The sequence below is a fragment of the Canis lupus genome, chromosome 19, assembly GCF_048164855.1.
Source record: "Canis lupus baileyi chromosome 19, mCanLup2.hap1, whole genome shotgun sequence".
NCBI classification, from domain to species: domain Eukaryota; kingdom Metazoa; phylum Chordata; class Mammalia; order Carnivora; family Canidae; genus Canis; species Canis lupus.
In genome coordinates, this window is record NC_132856.1 from 50,619,094 (window position 1) to 50,635,774 (window position 16,681).

At 52.6% G+C, this 16,681-nt stretch overlaps 1 protein-coding gene across 4 annotated transcripts in view; it reads left to right on the forward strand.

Annotated features, from left to right (window-relative positions):
* CACNA1A (calcium voltage-gated channel subunit alpha1 A) overlaps positions 1 to 16,681 on the forward strand; it is a 214,697-nt gene that overhangs the window by 139,514 nt on the left and 58,502 nt on the right. For all 4 annotated transcript variants that reach the window (XM_072787044.1, XM_072787045.1, XM_072787046.1 and 1 more), the window contains exons 19-22: positions 561 to 1,376; positions 9,255 to 9,718; positions 11,437 to 11,575; positions 13,155 to 13,284. In XM_072787044.1, coding sequence (XP_072643145.1) covers positions 561 to 1,376; positions 9,255 to 9,718; positions 11,437 to 11,575; positions 13,155 to 13,284 — 1,549 coding nt within the window. The remainder of the gene's footprint in view (positions 1 to 560; positions 1,377 to 9,254; positions 9,719 to 11,436; positions 11,576 to 13,154; positions 13,285 to 16,681) is intronic.

A 16,681-nucleotide genomic window follows, 5' to 3' on the forward strand; every position in this document is an offset into this window, starting at 1 on the left:
TAAATAGGCACCAGTGGGTAAAGAGGTGCTGCCCCATGACTCCCAAGTGCCCACCCTGGCTCTCTTTGGGACCACCCAGACCTCTCGTACCCCAGAATTAAAGGGTCATGCAGGCCCCGTGGGTGATTCCAAAACTCGCTCCAGGCCAGTGTCCATGAGGATCGGCTGTCTCAGAGGTTAAAATATTTTGAACATCAGGGCAACACCTCCCAGGGGGTCATGTGCGACCATTGGTCATGTGCAACGGGAATGCCCACGAGGGCTGAGGACAGCCCCCCCCCCCCCCATTAGACAAAATATGCAGTCAGAATGAGACACCTACCCAGGTCTAAGGCACTTGCTAGGCCAAGATGTCCAGCCAGGTTGAATTTTCTGCACAGGCTGAGACCAGGTTGGGAGGAGATACCCAGCCAGGCCAAGATACCCTCGTGGGCTGCGATGCCCAGTGAGCCAAGACCACCTGGGTGGAGACGCCCAGTGGGCAGAGACTCCCTGCAGGCGGAGGGGCCTGCGCAGGCCTGGCCCCGCGGTGCTCTAAGCCCTGCGCCCTTCCCTTGCAGGAAGGAGCAACAGAAGAACCAGAAGCCCACCAAGTCGGTGTGGGAGCAGCGCACGAGCGAGATGCGGAAGCAGAACCTGCTGGCCAGCCGGGAGGCCCTGTACAACGAGATGGACCCCGACGAGCGCTGGAAGGCCTCCTACGCCCGGCACCTGCGGCCGGACATGAAGACCCACCTGGACCGGCCTCTGGTGGTCGATCCCCAGGAGAACCGCAACAACAACACCAACAAGAGCCGGGCGGCCGAGCCCACGGTGGACCAGCGCCTCGGCCAGCAGCGCGCCGAGGACTTCCTCAGGAAACAGGCCCGCTACCACGACCGGGCCCGGGACCCCAGTGGCTCGGTGGGCCTGGACCCCCGCAGGCCCTGGGCGGGCAGCCAGGAGGCCGAGCTGAGCCGGGAGGGGCCGTACGGCCGCGAGTCGGACCACCACGCCCGGGAAGGCGGCGGGGAGCAGCCGGGCTTCTGGGAGGGCGAGGCGGAGCGGGCCAAGGCCGCGGACGCCCACCGCAGGCACGCGCACCGGCCGGCCGGCAGCCGGGAGAGCCGCAGCAGCTCGCCGCGCACGGGCGCCGACGGGGAGCCGCGCCGGCACCGGGCCCACCGCAGGCCGGCCGAGGAGGGCGCGGACGACAAGGCCGAGCGGAGGGCCCGGCACCGCGAGGGCAGCCGGCCGGCGCGGGGCGGCGAGGGCGACGGCGACGGGCCCGACGGCGGCGGCGGCGAGCGCAGGAGGCGGCACCGGCACGGGCCCCCGGCCTCGTACGAGGCGGACGCGCGGAGGGAGGACAGGGAGCGGCGGCACCGGAGGAGGAAGTAAGTGCGGGCGACCCCGGGCAGGGTGGGGACCGCAGCGGCTGCGATGCCGGGAGCCACGGTGGCGCCTCTGGGGCCTCTCGCGTCTCTCTGCCGCCCCCGCGCGGTAGATCCCGCTGTCGGGGGGAACCGCGCCGCGGAGCCGCGGGCCCCGGGTCAGCCGAGTCGGGCCGCCGGAGGCTGCAGGCGCACCATTTCGCCCTTGTGCGTCCCGGGGAAAATCTACGGGGAATCCACACCCGCCCCCCCACCCCCCCCCAAGAATTCTTCAGCTCTTCCATGCACTTGCTGTGTGACCTTGGGCAAGGGACTTCACATCTCTGGGCCTCGGGTTTGTCGATCTGTAAAATGGAGATAGCGGGATCAAACTGGGTCATTGCTGGAGCTCCAACAGACAATTCATGCCGAAGGCCGGAAGAAGAGCGGCTGACACATAAGGGCTTGGTACATGTAGACCATTTTTAGCTGTTAATGAGTCAGCCATCTTTTTACCTGATGCTATTCCTGAGGGATTTAAAAAGCCACACTGGGCCCTCAGAATTGAAAGGAGAGCGGGGTTGAGGCCACTTCCAGGCCAGCACCGTATGCAGTAGGAAACAGCCTCCTTGTTTTCTTGGTATTTTGTGACAATCCTTCGATGGTTCTGTAGTGACTCTACATGTAGGAGCCCAACCATGTTGAAGCACACATTGGTCTTGTATTCGCTGATGTCCTGTTAGTCTTCTTTATATCACCACGAGGGCATCATATTGATTTCTTAATGATGTGTTTAAGAGCCTGTTATATGACCTAGGCGCTAGGCCAGCACTTACCAAAATTGAATGTGTATGTGAGTCCCTGGGGATCTTCTTAAAATATGGATTCAGTGGGTCTCAGGTACAGCCTGAGATTCTGCATTTCTAAGGAGCTTCCAGGTGAGACATGATGCTGGTCCAGGAACCACACTTTGAGTAGGGAGGCTCTGGAGGGCAGAGTGAAGTGACTCAGGGCCCAGTGTGCAGAATCACCATGAATGTGACAGCTACACATGCTGGCCGGCTCCCAGTGGTACAGGCAGTTAGGGTGACACAAGGGAGTTGCCACTAGTGTTGAGATTTTCCTAAGTGGATAATACCTCTTGGCAAAGTTCCATATGAAACAGAGTCTAGGCTTCCTTCAATATGGCCAGTAGTTGCATTCCGGGAAAACGGGGTGTGTATTTAAAACATACAAGGGGCACCTGGGTGGCTCAGTCGGTTGAGTGTACACCTCTTGGTTTCAGCTCTGGTCATGATCTTGGGGTTGTCAGATCTAGCTCCACATCAGGCTCTACACTCAACGCAGAGTCTACTGGAGATTCTCTTTCTCCCTCCCCCTCTGCCCCTTCCCGTACTTGCACATATGTGTTCTCTGAATAAATTAATTAAAATCTTAAAAAAAAAAAAACATGCAAGGGGAGCACCTGGGTGGCTCAGTCAGTTAAATGTTTGACTTCGGCTCAGGTCATGATCTCGGGGTCCTAGAATCAAGCCCCACATTGGAATCCCCACTCATTAGGGTGTCTGCTTCTCCCTCTCTCTCTGCCCCTCCTCCTGCTTGTGCTTCTCTCTCTCTCTCTCTCAAATGACTAAATAAAAATCTTAAATACAAGACATATGTTATGCTGATATATAGAACAGAGGTTAAAAACCAAAGACACAGGTCATTACAAGCAATTTTTCATCTGTGTAAGGGACATTAGTCACGAAGGAGAAAGGTTAATTCTTCCCCAGGTGGCCCTGCCCTGCACATGGTACGATGTTTTGTTTGCCTGCCTCCCATTTCCTAAATGCCCACAGTGGCCTCCAGGTGCTATGTCATTAGGTCTGCATGTGACTGCACAACAGCCTCCTGAAAACCATCACTCCAGATCATCCCCATGCTATCTCTTCTCTTAGGGGTTTATTCATCCATCCCATCAGTGTTTACTAAGTACTTACTACGGTCCTAGCTGGTGCGGTGGATTCAATCATTAACTGCAGGTGACAGGCATGCTAGGAGTGGTCTGGGGCTCTTGGAGAAATAAGACCAAGAAATTGTGCCCGGGCCGGGCTCCCAAAAGGAGCAATCTGAAAAGGGAGTCGAGTGTTCTAGGCTAAGAATAGCATGTGCAAAGGCCCTGAGGTAGACCAGAAGGAGGCCGGTGTGCAGTTTGGAAGGTGAGGAGAGAGTGGCAGAAAAAGAAATGGAAGGGACAGTGATGGGTCAGCAGGACCTCGAATCCTCTCAGGGCAAGGAGAGGCCACAGAAAGGATTTTTAGGTGGAATACAGCATTTAGAACATGACTGGATAATTAAGGACCAGTGATTCATTGATGCTGTTCTTCTCACTACTACTAATATTAATATTATTGTCATCCTTGTTGTTATATTACTCCTGTGATTAAAGGAGGCCGAGTGATGGGGACGGAATGCAGCACAGCCTGCTGGTAAAGGGCAAGAACCCTGGAGCGAGAGATCACACTCATGCCCATCACTTCCCACCTGTGGGATTTGTAGCATCTCCCTTCCACTCTGTGGGCCTCTGTTGCTTATCTGTAGAGTGGGTATGAGAGCAGTACCTACCGCCTAGGTTCAAGTGAGTTAATACACGTAAACTGCTTTGAATCGTGCCTGGCTTCTAATAAGTGCTCAGTAAATGTTAGCTGTTATCACTGTGAAGATTGTTACTACGTACGTGCTCAATATATGCTAACTGTGTGTAGTAGTGGTAGTAGTAAGTGTTCAGAAATATTAGCTATTACTATTATTATTATCATTTATACTGTTAAGATTTTCTCATGGAAGTACCTGGGTGGCTCAGTTGGTTAAGAGTCCGACTCTTGGTTTCAGCTCAGGTCATAATCTCAGGGTTGTGACATTGAGTCCTGCATTGGGCTCCGTGCTCAGTGTGAAGTCGGCTCAGGATTCTTTCTGTCCCTCTCTCCCTCTGCCCCTCCCCCCACCTCTCTCCTTCCCTCTCTGAAAAAAAAATATTTTTTTTTCTCTCATCAACAGACCTAAAAACCTTTATATCCATAGCCTTTAGAATGACCACTCCAGCTCCTTCCTTTCACAGATGGGGAAACTGAAGCCCAGAGATTTTTTTCCCCAAGGGCAGCTGGCCCATAGTAGCAGTGTGATAAGAATGCAGCTTTCCCGAATCCCACAGATGGCCCCTGCTCCCCCTCCTTTCCAGGGGAAGAAAGTACCTCTCCACTGCCACCCCCAGACCTGCACCAGGAGGGCACTGCTACTCCCTTTTTGATGGATGTGTCAGGGGCCCTAGCCAGGAGAGGCATTACACTCCTGACTTATACAAAGGCTCTGATGCTCAATGGGAATAAAACTTCATGAAGATTCAGACAGTTTTAGAGAAAAAAAATCCAAGATGAGGCATTTATCTGATTTTTTTAAAAAATGGCCAAGAGGAAACTTTATTCACGCATATAATGTCCTAAAAAGACATTTCAGTTCTATACAGTGACAAGCCAGTGGCCCTGCCTAAGGGGCCTGCCACCTGCATTTTTCCTTTTTGTCATTTCTTAGGCCTTTTCCCGGACCCACACTGTGTTTTTCATTCGCCAGAACATTAATAATATATATAATTGTTCTCTTTCCATTTCCTCTGCCTGTCCCCCAATTACAGCTTCATCTCCTCCCTGGTTTTAAATGGCCCCCCGCAGCTCTCACAAGCTCACCCCTCTAAAGAGTGGACAGAAGCACATTCTATTTCATTCATTCTACATTGTTCAGCAGCCACTGACCCCAGATCCCCCACCCCAGGCGGCTGAGCCCAACGGCACCCCAAGGCGACCAGAACCAAGGTAGAGCCTTCCCTGACTCCCAGGAAAATGTTGTGGGTCTCAGAGCGGCTGCCACTCCTCAGTAGCCAGGCAGTACTTCATGCTGGATGTGGCTGAACAGGGAGAGCTTTTGCCAAGACCCGCGACACCCCAGAATTAACATCTCAGCTCTCTGTACCCTAATTCCACCTGCTGCCATCACCACGAAACCCACTCCCTAGAAAGAACAAGAAGAGATCCGGGACCTCTGAGCCTCACAGAGTCTATCCTGCCTTAGTAGTAGGACCAGAGTCCAGCCCACTCCTCTCCCAGCTGGGTGACACCTGGCAACTGCCTTTGCCCCTCTGGGCCTCAGTTTCCCTATCTGTAAAATGGGCCTGATCCTCATCCCACCTCCACTGGTGGTGGCTGCGGGGATCAAATGAATTAATACGCAGAGGTCCTTAGGACATGGTGGCACGAGGAAGCGGGACTCTCCTCTGCAGCTGGGGTCCTGGGCACACCCAGGGCAAGGTGTCCGTAGCTTTTGGCAGAAGGATGCTGAAGTGATTAGCTGGCAGAGGGATGCAGTGCAGGACAGGGTTATGCAACCGGCTGCCTATTCCGGGCAGATGATGCACATCCCCAAGAGAGAAGGGGGAAGGGGCCTGACTTCAAAGTTTTCTGCCCCTTTTGAGTTCTCCTTGGAGGCACTTGGCAGTGAAGCTTCCTGGAGACTGAGGTGTGGCCTCTGCAGGCTGAGCTTGCTCTGGCTTTGCAGTGGACAGAGCCGACAGAGGGAGCCAAGAGGCTCCTGGTCCTGGGCGCGAGGCTGACATCTCCGTGAGACTCCCCATGGTCTCAGCTGCTGTGTTCTTTAGTATAACCTCTTTACATGATGGCCGAAGGATCTGGGTTCTCTTTAAAATAGTAATTTACCCCAGCCTGATTTGTGCTAGAGGGACAGCTCTCTCTTTTATTAACAAAAGAAAAAAATCTGTAAAAACAATGAGGAAACACTTCAGCCAGATTTTCATCTCATGGACAACTTCTCAAAAAGGATCAGGAGTGGGTTCGAATCAGGAACTTCTTTGTGGGCTGTGTAAGACACTGAGGAAATACTGATGTAGACTTTATTTACTCACACCATCACAGCCGACACTGGCTATCCAAGGACCATACGAAGTTCCGAGGGCTGTTGGCGGTTCTGGGGCTCGGCCCTCCTTGACTGATAGACGCATCACTGCACACTCTGCCTCTGTGTCCCCTCTGTCCTCTCTCCTGCTCTTCTGAGGACCGGTCATTGCATTCAGGGCCTATCCTGATCCACGGTGACCTCATTTTGTGATCCTTAACCTAATTACATCTGCAAAGGCCCTTTCTCCAAATAAGGCCACATTCAGAGTTTCCTTGTTGACGCATCTTTTGAGAGGCCCACTACAATCTGCCCTCTGATTCCTCCCATCCCAAAAATCTACATCCATTTCATGTGCGGGATACACTCACTCCACCCCAACATCCCTAGAAGTCTTAGCCTGTTACAGCATCAGCTCCAGAATCCCACATCTCATCATCTAAGCTGGGTATGGGTGAGATTCTGGGCATGATCCATTTGGGGGCCAAATCCGCCCCCCCATCTGTGGACATGAAACTAGAAGACACATTCTCTGCCTCCAGCATACAGGGGTGGGACAGGAACACGGTAGGCATTCCTGTTCCAAAAGGGAAACGCTGAGAAGGGTAAAGGATCACTGGTCCCAAGCAGGTTCTAAACCCAGCAGGGCAGATCCCATCAGGTTACAGGCCCAGGAGTCATTAATAAACTTGCTCCTCATAGTGACCCAAGGAGGTTACAACACCTGTGTGATGGATGAGAAACAAGGCTAACTTGCCAGTGGTTATGTAGCAGCTCATCTCTAGGATCCCCACTGTTGTCTCCAAGTTATAGGGAAGGTTCTGCTACTCTATCCCCATTTAAAGACAAGGGGCTCAGAGAGGTTAATCAGATTACAGAGGATCACACAGCTAGTGAGGGGTTTTGCCGAGACTCAGAGCTGGGTCACTCTGGCCCACTCACACGAGTGAGAAGTGAGAAAGCCGGCTGGGCCTGCTCTTCTCCCCATGCAGCCTCAGAGAGGCAAGTCTGAAAATAAATTACCTTGTCTCTCTTCTGCTTCCTAAAAACACCGTGAACTTTTGCAAGTTAAAATGCAAAATTAAAACGAGGAAGTGTTAGGTGGATTTAGGGTCGCAGATTGGGCCTGGGCTTTGGCACCTGTGATTGCATCTGATTTCCCAGCTGGTCAGTACACGTGTACAACCTGAGAAAAATGTTTTCTGCTGTGACTCAGCTTCTCCAGGGCTCAGTCTCCTCATCTACATAATGGGACTAACAGTACTGCCCGCTTTCTGCAGTGCTCCTAAGGATCAGAAGAGCTGTGTGTGTAGTCTGGCACACAGCAGGTGCTCAATACGTGGGAGCTATTATGAGCAGAAGTGGAGGAAACAGGAAGCAGAACTGGGGGTGCCCTTTAAGAAGAGCCAGAGAGAGAAGTTTTGGATTGCAGAGCCCTCTGGGGAGAGAAGTCGTTGAAATTATAAACAACAGATGTCCTGGGGTTTCCAGGGAACAGAATTTGCCGGGGCCGGCACCCAGGAACTGGGGAAGGATGAGGCCCCTTGTCTGAGGCCCGAGGGTCTACAGGGGTGTCTAAAAGCAAACAGAGCAAACTGTCAGGATGCTGGCTAGGAGCCAGGTCCACTTGGCACAGGCAGGCAGAGCCGGGCCAGCTGAGGACAGACGTGCAGCCGGGAGCCGCCAGACAGGCTCCAAACCCCAGTCACCCTCACTGGGGCCACAGCTCCTGGAGGTGCCTGGCAAGCTAGGGGTGAGTGTGCAGATGGGAGGAGGCAGGGGTTGATGGTCTGGGCCTGGGGGACTTCTGGCCTTCAGCATCCTCATCTGAAAAATGGGAGCATTTGTTTATTATTTGACAAAAAGTGACCAAGTATTTGCCATGTGCCAGGCCCCGTTCTGGGCACTAGAATGAAAGCTGTGAACAAAAAAGGCAAAAATAAACCACTTGCCTCGCAGAGCTGGTGTCTCAAAGGGCACTGGGGTAGAAAAAGCCCAGCCAGGATGCTTAGCATCTTTCTCTCCTCCCCAGTGCACCGAGCACACAGACTCTTTCCTTCTCAGGTCCGTCGGCATGGTCTTAATTAGTTGAGTAATTGAGGCACCAAACTCCTACCCACCCTGTCTCCCCCACTCTCCACCTCCAGCCACACCAGCCTCCCAAAACTCAATAAGCGTATCCCTACTTCAGGACCTTTGCACCGGCTATTCCCTCTGCCTGGAGCACTTTGCCCATCACTCTTGTACCCCTGTGAAAAATTATTGTGTTCATCTGCCAGCTGTGTGGCCTTAGGCAAGAGACTTAACCTCTCTGAGCTTCAGTGTCCTCATCTGGAAAATGGGGCTCATCATTGTTCCTCTTGGGGCTGAGGATGAAGGGGTCATTATAAGTCAAGTACTTAGAGCAGCCCCTGATCGCTTGCGTTACAGAAGTGTTTGCTTTAACTAGTTTTATTATTTATTACATTTATTTGCACGTATGGCGTGCTCCTCCTAACTGGGATATTGGGAGGGGACATATTTATGTAAAGCTTCAGGTAAAGCTATGAGGCAGTTCTACCCGAAGAGATGGTGTCACTGTGTCTGCTTTAGCCACCCCTGAAAACACTGTGTGCCCCGGGGGGGGGGGGCTCCTGGCGGGGAGGGGGGCTGTCGGCAGAGGCAGGGGGCTTCAGGCTGGAAGAATGCAGGCCCTGGCATTCTCCCCCACGGGAGTAGCCTCGTCCCCCAGGAAACAGCAGGAGAAGCATGACACTGAAACCCAGGAGGCTAAGCAGTTACACAGCCGTGGGGTTGTGGTCTCTGAGCAGGAGTCAGCCGGGCCCTGGGGTGCTCCAGGGCGCGGCCTCTCCATGCCCAAGCATGCCCCCTGCATGGTAGAAGCTGAGGCAGGGTCTGGAATGTTCGTGCTATTATTCCAACTCAGTTATGGGTCCTTTCTCGTTGGCCTGCCTTCCGCAGAGAGAACCAGGGCCCCGGGGTCCCCGTGTCGGGCCCCAACCTGTCGACCACCCGGCCGATCCAGCAGGACCTGGGCCGCCAAGACCCGCCGCTGGCGGAGGACATAGACAACATGAGGAACAACAAGCTGGCCACCGCGGGATCGGCCGGCGCCCACGACAGCCTCGGCCGCCCCGGCCTGCCCCAGAGCCCCGCCAGGACCGGGAACAGCACCGACCCCTGCCCCGTGCCGGCCCCGCCCACCACGGGCACCAACCCCCAGAACGCCGCCAGCCGCCGGATGCCCAACAACCCCGGGGACCCGTCTGACCCCGGCCCCCCCAAGACCCCCGAGAACAGCCTTATCGTCACCAACCCCAGCAGCACCCAGACCAACTCAGCGAAGACTGCCAGGAAACCCGACCACACCACAGTGGACATCCCCCCAGCCTGCCCGCCCCCCCTCAACCACACCGTCGTCCAAGGTGAGACTGCCCCCCCAAGCACCCCCATCACCAGGCGAGGCACCCAGTGTCCTTGGGGCCGAGGGGCTGAGCGGGGCTGCCTGGGCCTGATCCCTGGAGGCTTGGCTGGGGGACCCTGGCCAGTGACCTTACCTCTCTGGCCTCAGTTTCTTCCTCTTGAAATGGGTATAGGTGTGGTTCCTGCCCCTACGGGACTGCCGGGAGGGTTAAATGAGAGAATCCGCCCGCAGTGCCCGGCCCGGGGCTGAACTCAGTAGGTTTGGTGATACTGCCTGAATCCCAGATTCCCATAGAGAAGCCAGGAAGCCACCGCATTTGACAAGCAGTGGATCCTTCTAATGGAAATGGAGGGGCACCAGATGATTTCCTAGGCCGGCGCTGTCCCAAAGAAGTGCGACACAGGCCACACATGTAGTTTTAAACTTTCTAGTAGCCATGTTGAAAGAAAGGAGAGAAGGAGAGAGGAAGCAGTGATTTTAAAAATGAAAAAAAAAAAAAAAAAAAGAGGGGCATCTGGGTGGCTCAGTTACTTGAGTGTCCCACTCTTGATTTCGGCTCAGGTCATGATCTGAGGATCGTGAGATCGATCTCCACATCAGGCTCCATGCTGGGTGTGGAGTCTGCTTAAGATTCTCTCTCTCCCTCTCCCCCTCTCCCCTTAAAAAAAAAAAAAAAAGAATAGGTGAAATGAACCTTAATAAATCACATTTAATCCAAAGTATTACTTGTATGAATCCAAAATGCCATCATTTCAACATGTGATCGACGTTTTTAATGTTATCAATGAGCTATTTTACGTCCTTTATCTCGTACTCTGTCTTAGAAATTTTGGTGGGTTTTATACTTACAGCGTCTCGAGGTTTAGGATAGCCACTGTTCAAGTGTTAGATGTGTAGGTCTAGGCCCTTGAGAGGTTGGCAGTTGGTGACCTCCCTCCAAGCCCTGCCCCATGTAAGGTGGGGGTCAGAGAAGCAGTGAGAATTTAGAAATGACCCACCAAGTTCATTATTTCCAAAGATGATAACAATAGACCAGGTCCTCCAGTGCCAGTTCTATGCAGGAGATTTCTGTGAGTCTGCTTGGTAAAGGTTCACCACCGTCCTATAAGGTGGATCTTGTCATTGTGCCCATTTTATAGATGAAAATACTGAGGCTCAGAGAAACTCAGCCTGCCCATAGACGCATAGCAAGTTCAAGCTGCAGAATCTGCTCAGGAGGGGGGTGGCCCTTGCCATCAAGAGAGAAGTTTTCATAGGGGGACACTCTGAAGTTTGATGAAGGGAGAGCTCAGTGTTACCATCTGTAACGTGGGTCTATCGGGGCTTCTGGTATCGGCCTCCAAGTGATGGTATGAAGATCCAGTGGGATGAGGGGCAGGTTTGTGTTAACATCCCATGAACCTCCTACCAGACTCAAGGCTATCGAGTGGTTGAGAGCAGGCACTCTGGGACCAAGTTCAAATCCCAGCTTTGCCACATCCCAGCTGTGTGACCTTAGGAAAGTCACTTCACCCCTCTGTGCTAGTTTCTTCATCTGTAAAATGAAGATCATACAGTACCAACCTCATAGGGTCATGTGAGGATTAAATGGCACAATGTGGTGCCTGGTACATTGTAGGCACTTTATAAATGTCAGTTGCTCATCGTCTGAATGGACAGGAGCCCAGAGGCTTATGGGAAATCATGGAGGGAGCCCTGTGTTGGTTCTTGTCCCCACAGTGAACAAAAACGCCAACCCAGACCCACTGCCAAAAAAGGAGGAAGAGAAGAAGGAGGAGGAGGAAGACGACCCTGGGGAAGACGGCCCCAAGCCCATGCCCCCCTACAGCTCCATGTTTATCCTCTCTACGACCAACCCGTGAGTATGGCCTATGGCCAGGACAGGGGGCCAGGGCTCCCACTGGGGCAGTGGAAGTCAGGCCAGAGGACAGGCGCCAACAGCGGGTGATGGGGAGAGTTGCCTCCAAGATCCCATTTGTTCATAAGGGATTTTTGACCAAATTAAAAAACGATGCCCTTTTTTTTAAGTCCTATAAGACAGAAATTTCTCATAAAGTACTGATTTTTTTGAGGGAAAAGACCCCTTTCCTGCCCTCAGCTAGAAGTCGTTGTCATATATATTCAAATCTACAGTCTGTAATGTGAGAGGCACCCCTAAGAAATGGTTGCCTTATGCAGTGCACAACCTGTACAATCATACCTGGCAGCCCTGGTCCCTGAGTGCTCACTCCTAACCTCTGCTCCACAAGGGTTTGAATTCTAGGCAGATGGTCTCTGAGTTCCATAGCCCTTTGTCTTGGGCATCCTTGGAGAGGATAGATTATTTCGGAGAGAAATTTATTACATGTGTTACTGTGGCTTGTTTGAGGATTGCATTTTTCCAAAGGACATTTCTTGAAACCTGAGTCCCTCAAAATGCCTCCTGACAAAGAAAAATCATGTCAAATAAACTGAGCAGTAACTGGTTTCTATAACCTGCCTCTTGGGACTCTTGAGTCTCATCCTGTGTGCTTCCTTTTTTATTTGGTTGAAAGTATTTTACTAGGACAACACTTATGTGGTATTTAGTGCCGGGCACTGTTGTGAGTGCTTTAAAATTTTTTTTTAATTTCTCATAATAACCCTATGGGATTGGTACTATGCTTATGCCCATTTAACAGATGAAGAAACTGAGGCCCAGAGAGGTGAAGTTACCTATCCAAGGTCATACAGCAAGCGAGAGAGCCCAAACACTGATACCAACATCCCTCTTCTTAACCACTCAGCCTTGCTACCATTCACACAAATTTATGACATATTTATAAATATTATTAGCTCCACTTAAGGGGTTAGGTACTTAAGTATTATCCCATTGCCACATCAAAGGCTAAGGCCTGCAATGTACAATCTCAGTAACTTTCTGGAGCCCCTACTATGTGCCAGGCATATATTAACATCTTTGAGCTTCACATTCTTGTAAGGTAGGCATCACTATTATGGCATTTCATGGAATGAGAGCACTAAGTCACAGAGGGGATGAGTAACTTGCCTAAGGTCACCCAATTAAGTTAAAAAAAAAGAAGAAATCTATTTAACCCAGAATTTCCCAATTTTATTTGACCACAGGACATTGTACGCATGAAAAACGTTTTCATCTCCTACAGAATCAAAGATAATATTTCTTCAACTCAGTCTGGGAATCAACGATTTTCCAAGAGGGTTGTTTGGAAGTGATAGGAACTTATCAACAGGGCCTGTGAATATCTTCCCTGGCCACGGGCTCAACTTCTTGAGGTTCCATGACCCCCATGAGGGCCCCCCAGATCTTGATACTTTGTTGGGCGTGGGACCTTGGGCATTAGAGATCTCAGGGCGGTGACATAAGGAGATTACAGAAGGAAAGAGTTTGTAAGCCCGCAATCTGAGTGGACCTCTGCACACCCGCCTGTCCCCAACAGCCTTCGCCGCCTGTGCCATTACATCCTGAACCTGCGCTACTTTGAGATGTGCATCCTCATGGTCATCGCCATGAGCAGCATCGCCCTGGCAGCTGAGGACCCCGTGCAGCCCAACGCACCACGAAACAACGTGAGTCCCGCCCAGCAGGCCCCTTCCTGGCTGGGCTCCTCTGTTTGGAAGGAATGTCAGGGTTACCCCCCGGACACAGCCCTGGGAGCACCTCAGTCGCTGGTTCGGAGGGGAAGTTCTGACTCACTGAGGATACTCTTGGAGCAGGACATTCTTGGAGGAGGCAGGGGCCCTGTGTACATGGCAAGGGAAAAGGTAGCCTAGGGTGGGTGGGGCTAAAAATTGCTGGAATCCCCGGTAGAGGGAGTGAGGTGGGCATCATATGGAGGTACGCACACTGTGCCAGGTCTCACCAAACGGACTTCTTGGTTTGGACACGAGCTTTGAAAGAAAGGGCAATTTTGACTCAGAAACATAGCCCGCACTTTCAGCTTTTTGGAGAGCTAAAAAAAGCTCTCCCTTTAGGGGTCCAGGGTCTGCTAGCAGTTCCTGTTAACTGAGCGCTTGCTGTGTTCCAGGCACAACCCCAGGCACTTGGTACATAAGCTCTCCCAGGTGTCCCCATTTGGACAGATGGGGAAACTGAGGTTCAGGAAGGTTAAGTGACCCGACCAAGATCACACAGCACAATTCCATTTCTGCCTCCCCTGGAGCTTCCGCTGCTTCCTTCAACTGTCTGTTTATTGAGCACCTGCTGTGTGCATGACTTCCCGTGAGTCCTGCCAAGTAAGAATGAGTGAGTGCCTGTGGTTGAGAGGGGAGAGTAAGAGACGGGACAGGCGGAGGCGTGGCAGATTCTGGACTGGTAGCAGCACCCCCTGCCCCAGCTCCTTCCTGCCCCCCACCCCCCCAGAGTCAAAGGTACATTTTCCACTGGGAGCCAGCCCTGCTGCCCTCGCTAAGTAGGTTAGGAGCCTGGTGAGGCTGGCAAGCCCCATAAATCAAGCCTGCCCGACAGCAGCTTACCTTGCACTTTCCCTTCCTCTGCAGGCCTGGCAGGGCCCCCAGGGACCCGATGGGGGAGTCGGAAGGAAATAATTAGAACAAGGCTCCCAGAAGAAATTGGTACCAGGGCAGGGCTGAGGCTGCACTCTGTTATCTCCTGCTGCCCGCTCTCCCCCAGGGACCGCAGGGAGCCGGGCCCGGGAGGGGCGTCCCGAGAGGGGTCAGCAAACCCCCTGCCAACTCTGGGAGACCAGAGAAGGCTCTGTCGCTGGTTCCCCAGGGGCCTGAGGGAACCCAGCCAGGCTCAGCCCGTGGCAGCCCATGGAGCATTTGCAAAGCTTTGGATCCCCTGCCCCCACTGCAGCAGAAACTTCTCTCCTCAAAGCCCTCCCCCTTCAAGGACACCTTGGTCCTCCGCTGCCAGCTGATGTCCGGGGACCCCTCCCCCAGTTCTTTTGTTGGCCGAACTAGAACAGGCCTCAGAAAAGTGCAGGAAGCACACGATGCCTCTCTCAAGGATTTAAAGCGCCCACAACCCCCCACCAGGGCAAGAAGTAGAACAAAACTACCCCCGACCTCAGCGCCCTCTCTTCTCTCTGGAGTCAGGGCTCACAACCAGGGACAACGTCTGGGGACACGTTTGGTTGTTGTGATTTGGGGTGAGCAGCGAGGAGCTACGGGCATCTGGAGGGTAGAGGCCAGGGGTACTGCTCGGAAAACCCACCCCTGCAGGTAACCGTGACACACGCACCCCCTTTGGGAATAAGCTTAGCTTCTCGAATTTTCCCGGCTGGTGCATCCTTAAGCACTCGATTTTGGTTTTGCTCATTTCTGACACTCAGCGGATGGGATCATCTCCTGCCCCATTTTGTGTCACCCAACACCGTGTCCCCCATGAGATAAACACTAATCAGTACAGGGAGTGACGGGCATTCTTTTTTGCCGCTGTTTTTTTTTTTCTTTTTTTTTTTTTTAGATTTATTTATTTATTTATGATAGACAGAGAGAGAGAGAGAGAGAGAGAGGCAGAGACACAAGAGGAGGGAGAAGCAGGCTCCATGCCGGGAGCCCGACGCGGAACTCGATCCCAGGACTCCAGGATCGCGCCCTGGGCCAAAGGCAGGCGCCAAACCGCTGAGCCACCCAGGGAATCCCCTCGCCGCTGTTTTCTATTCCGCCGTGTGGCACGATCTGTTTATCCATCCTCCTGTTGATGCGTGTTTGGATTGTTTCCAGTTGAAAATGCGTCACCACACAACCCCTTGCCCTGGGCATGTCACCGGGGATGCCTGGGCATGACTTTCTTTGGGGTGTAACACCATAAATGGAGTTTCCGGGTCATAGAATTTACATGCAGTCAGGCTGACTAGATGCAGCCAGGTGTTTGCTGGATGACCCAGTGACACCTGCGCGGGCAGAGTATGGGGCTCCCAGTGCCCCCAGGCTTGTCAACACTTGGTGCTGGAGACTCTCGGGCCTAGCGGACCCGGTGGGTATGGAGTGGAATCTCTCTAAGGCTTCGATTTGCATTTCCCTGTGATAAATGAGTCTGGATTAAACTGAGCCACAGGACATTGCCATTTGTAGAAGTCAAAGGGTCTGCATATTTGACAGAGTCAAACCCAATTTGTTGGTCTCTTGGTTTCCTCTTGCCTGATTTAATTCATTGAGCTCTCCAGAATTTGATTCACCCAACCACCTGACCTGCCCTTCCCCCACTCCCTTCCTTCCTTTTTTCCCCTCTGCTTTTCCTTCATTGCTTTGCTTAGTAATTACTAAATGTGCAACTACTGTGTGCCAGGTGTTGAGCTAAATGTCAAGGATTGACAGGGGGTGAGATGGTCCCTGGCTTCCCAGAGCTCCCAGAGCACAGGGTCTTTAGTCATGCTCAGCCCTCCACCTCTTAGGCCTCAGGTGCTTTCTCTGCACCCAGATGCTTGCACCTATCTCCCACCCCCCCACCTCAGGAAGCCAGCCATCCTGGCCACTCTGGTCCCTGCTGGCCCTTCAAGCACCATCATAATGGGAATGTGAGTTGCAACCATACAGATCACAGAACCCTGTTCGTTCCTACAGGACCCAGTACAATTCCAGCTCCTCGTGCATTCATTCAGCAAACATGTCTTGAGTGCCAGCAGTATGCTTGGGCCTGTTTTACGAGCTGGAGGTGCTACAGGGACAGCCAAACACCCATGCCTTCATGGGGCTGACATCTCGGGTTAAGAACATGGAGAATGAGATCACTTAATGACTATAACAAATTATAACAACTAGGTTGCAAGAGTGGGTGGTTAGGCTTGTAAGGGAAATAGCAAGCACCAGAAAGAAGGACTTTAAACAGGCAGTAGGGGAAAGGGTCACCAAGAAAGTGATACGTGAGCCAAGTCATAAAGAAGGAGAGAGGGAATCAGGTGGCATGTGGGGTGGACATAACCTCCTGTGCAAAGGCCCTGAGATAAAGACACCCAGGATGGCAGGAACAGCGAGAGCAAGCAGATGTAAGAGGAGACGA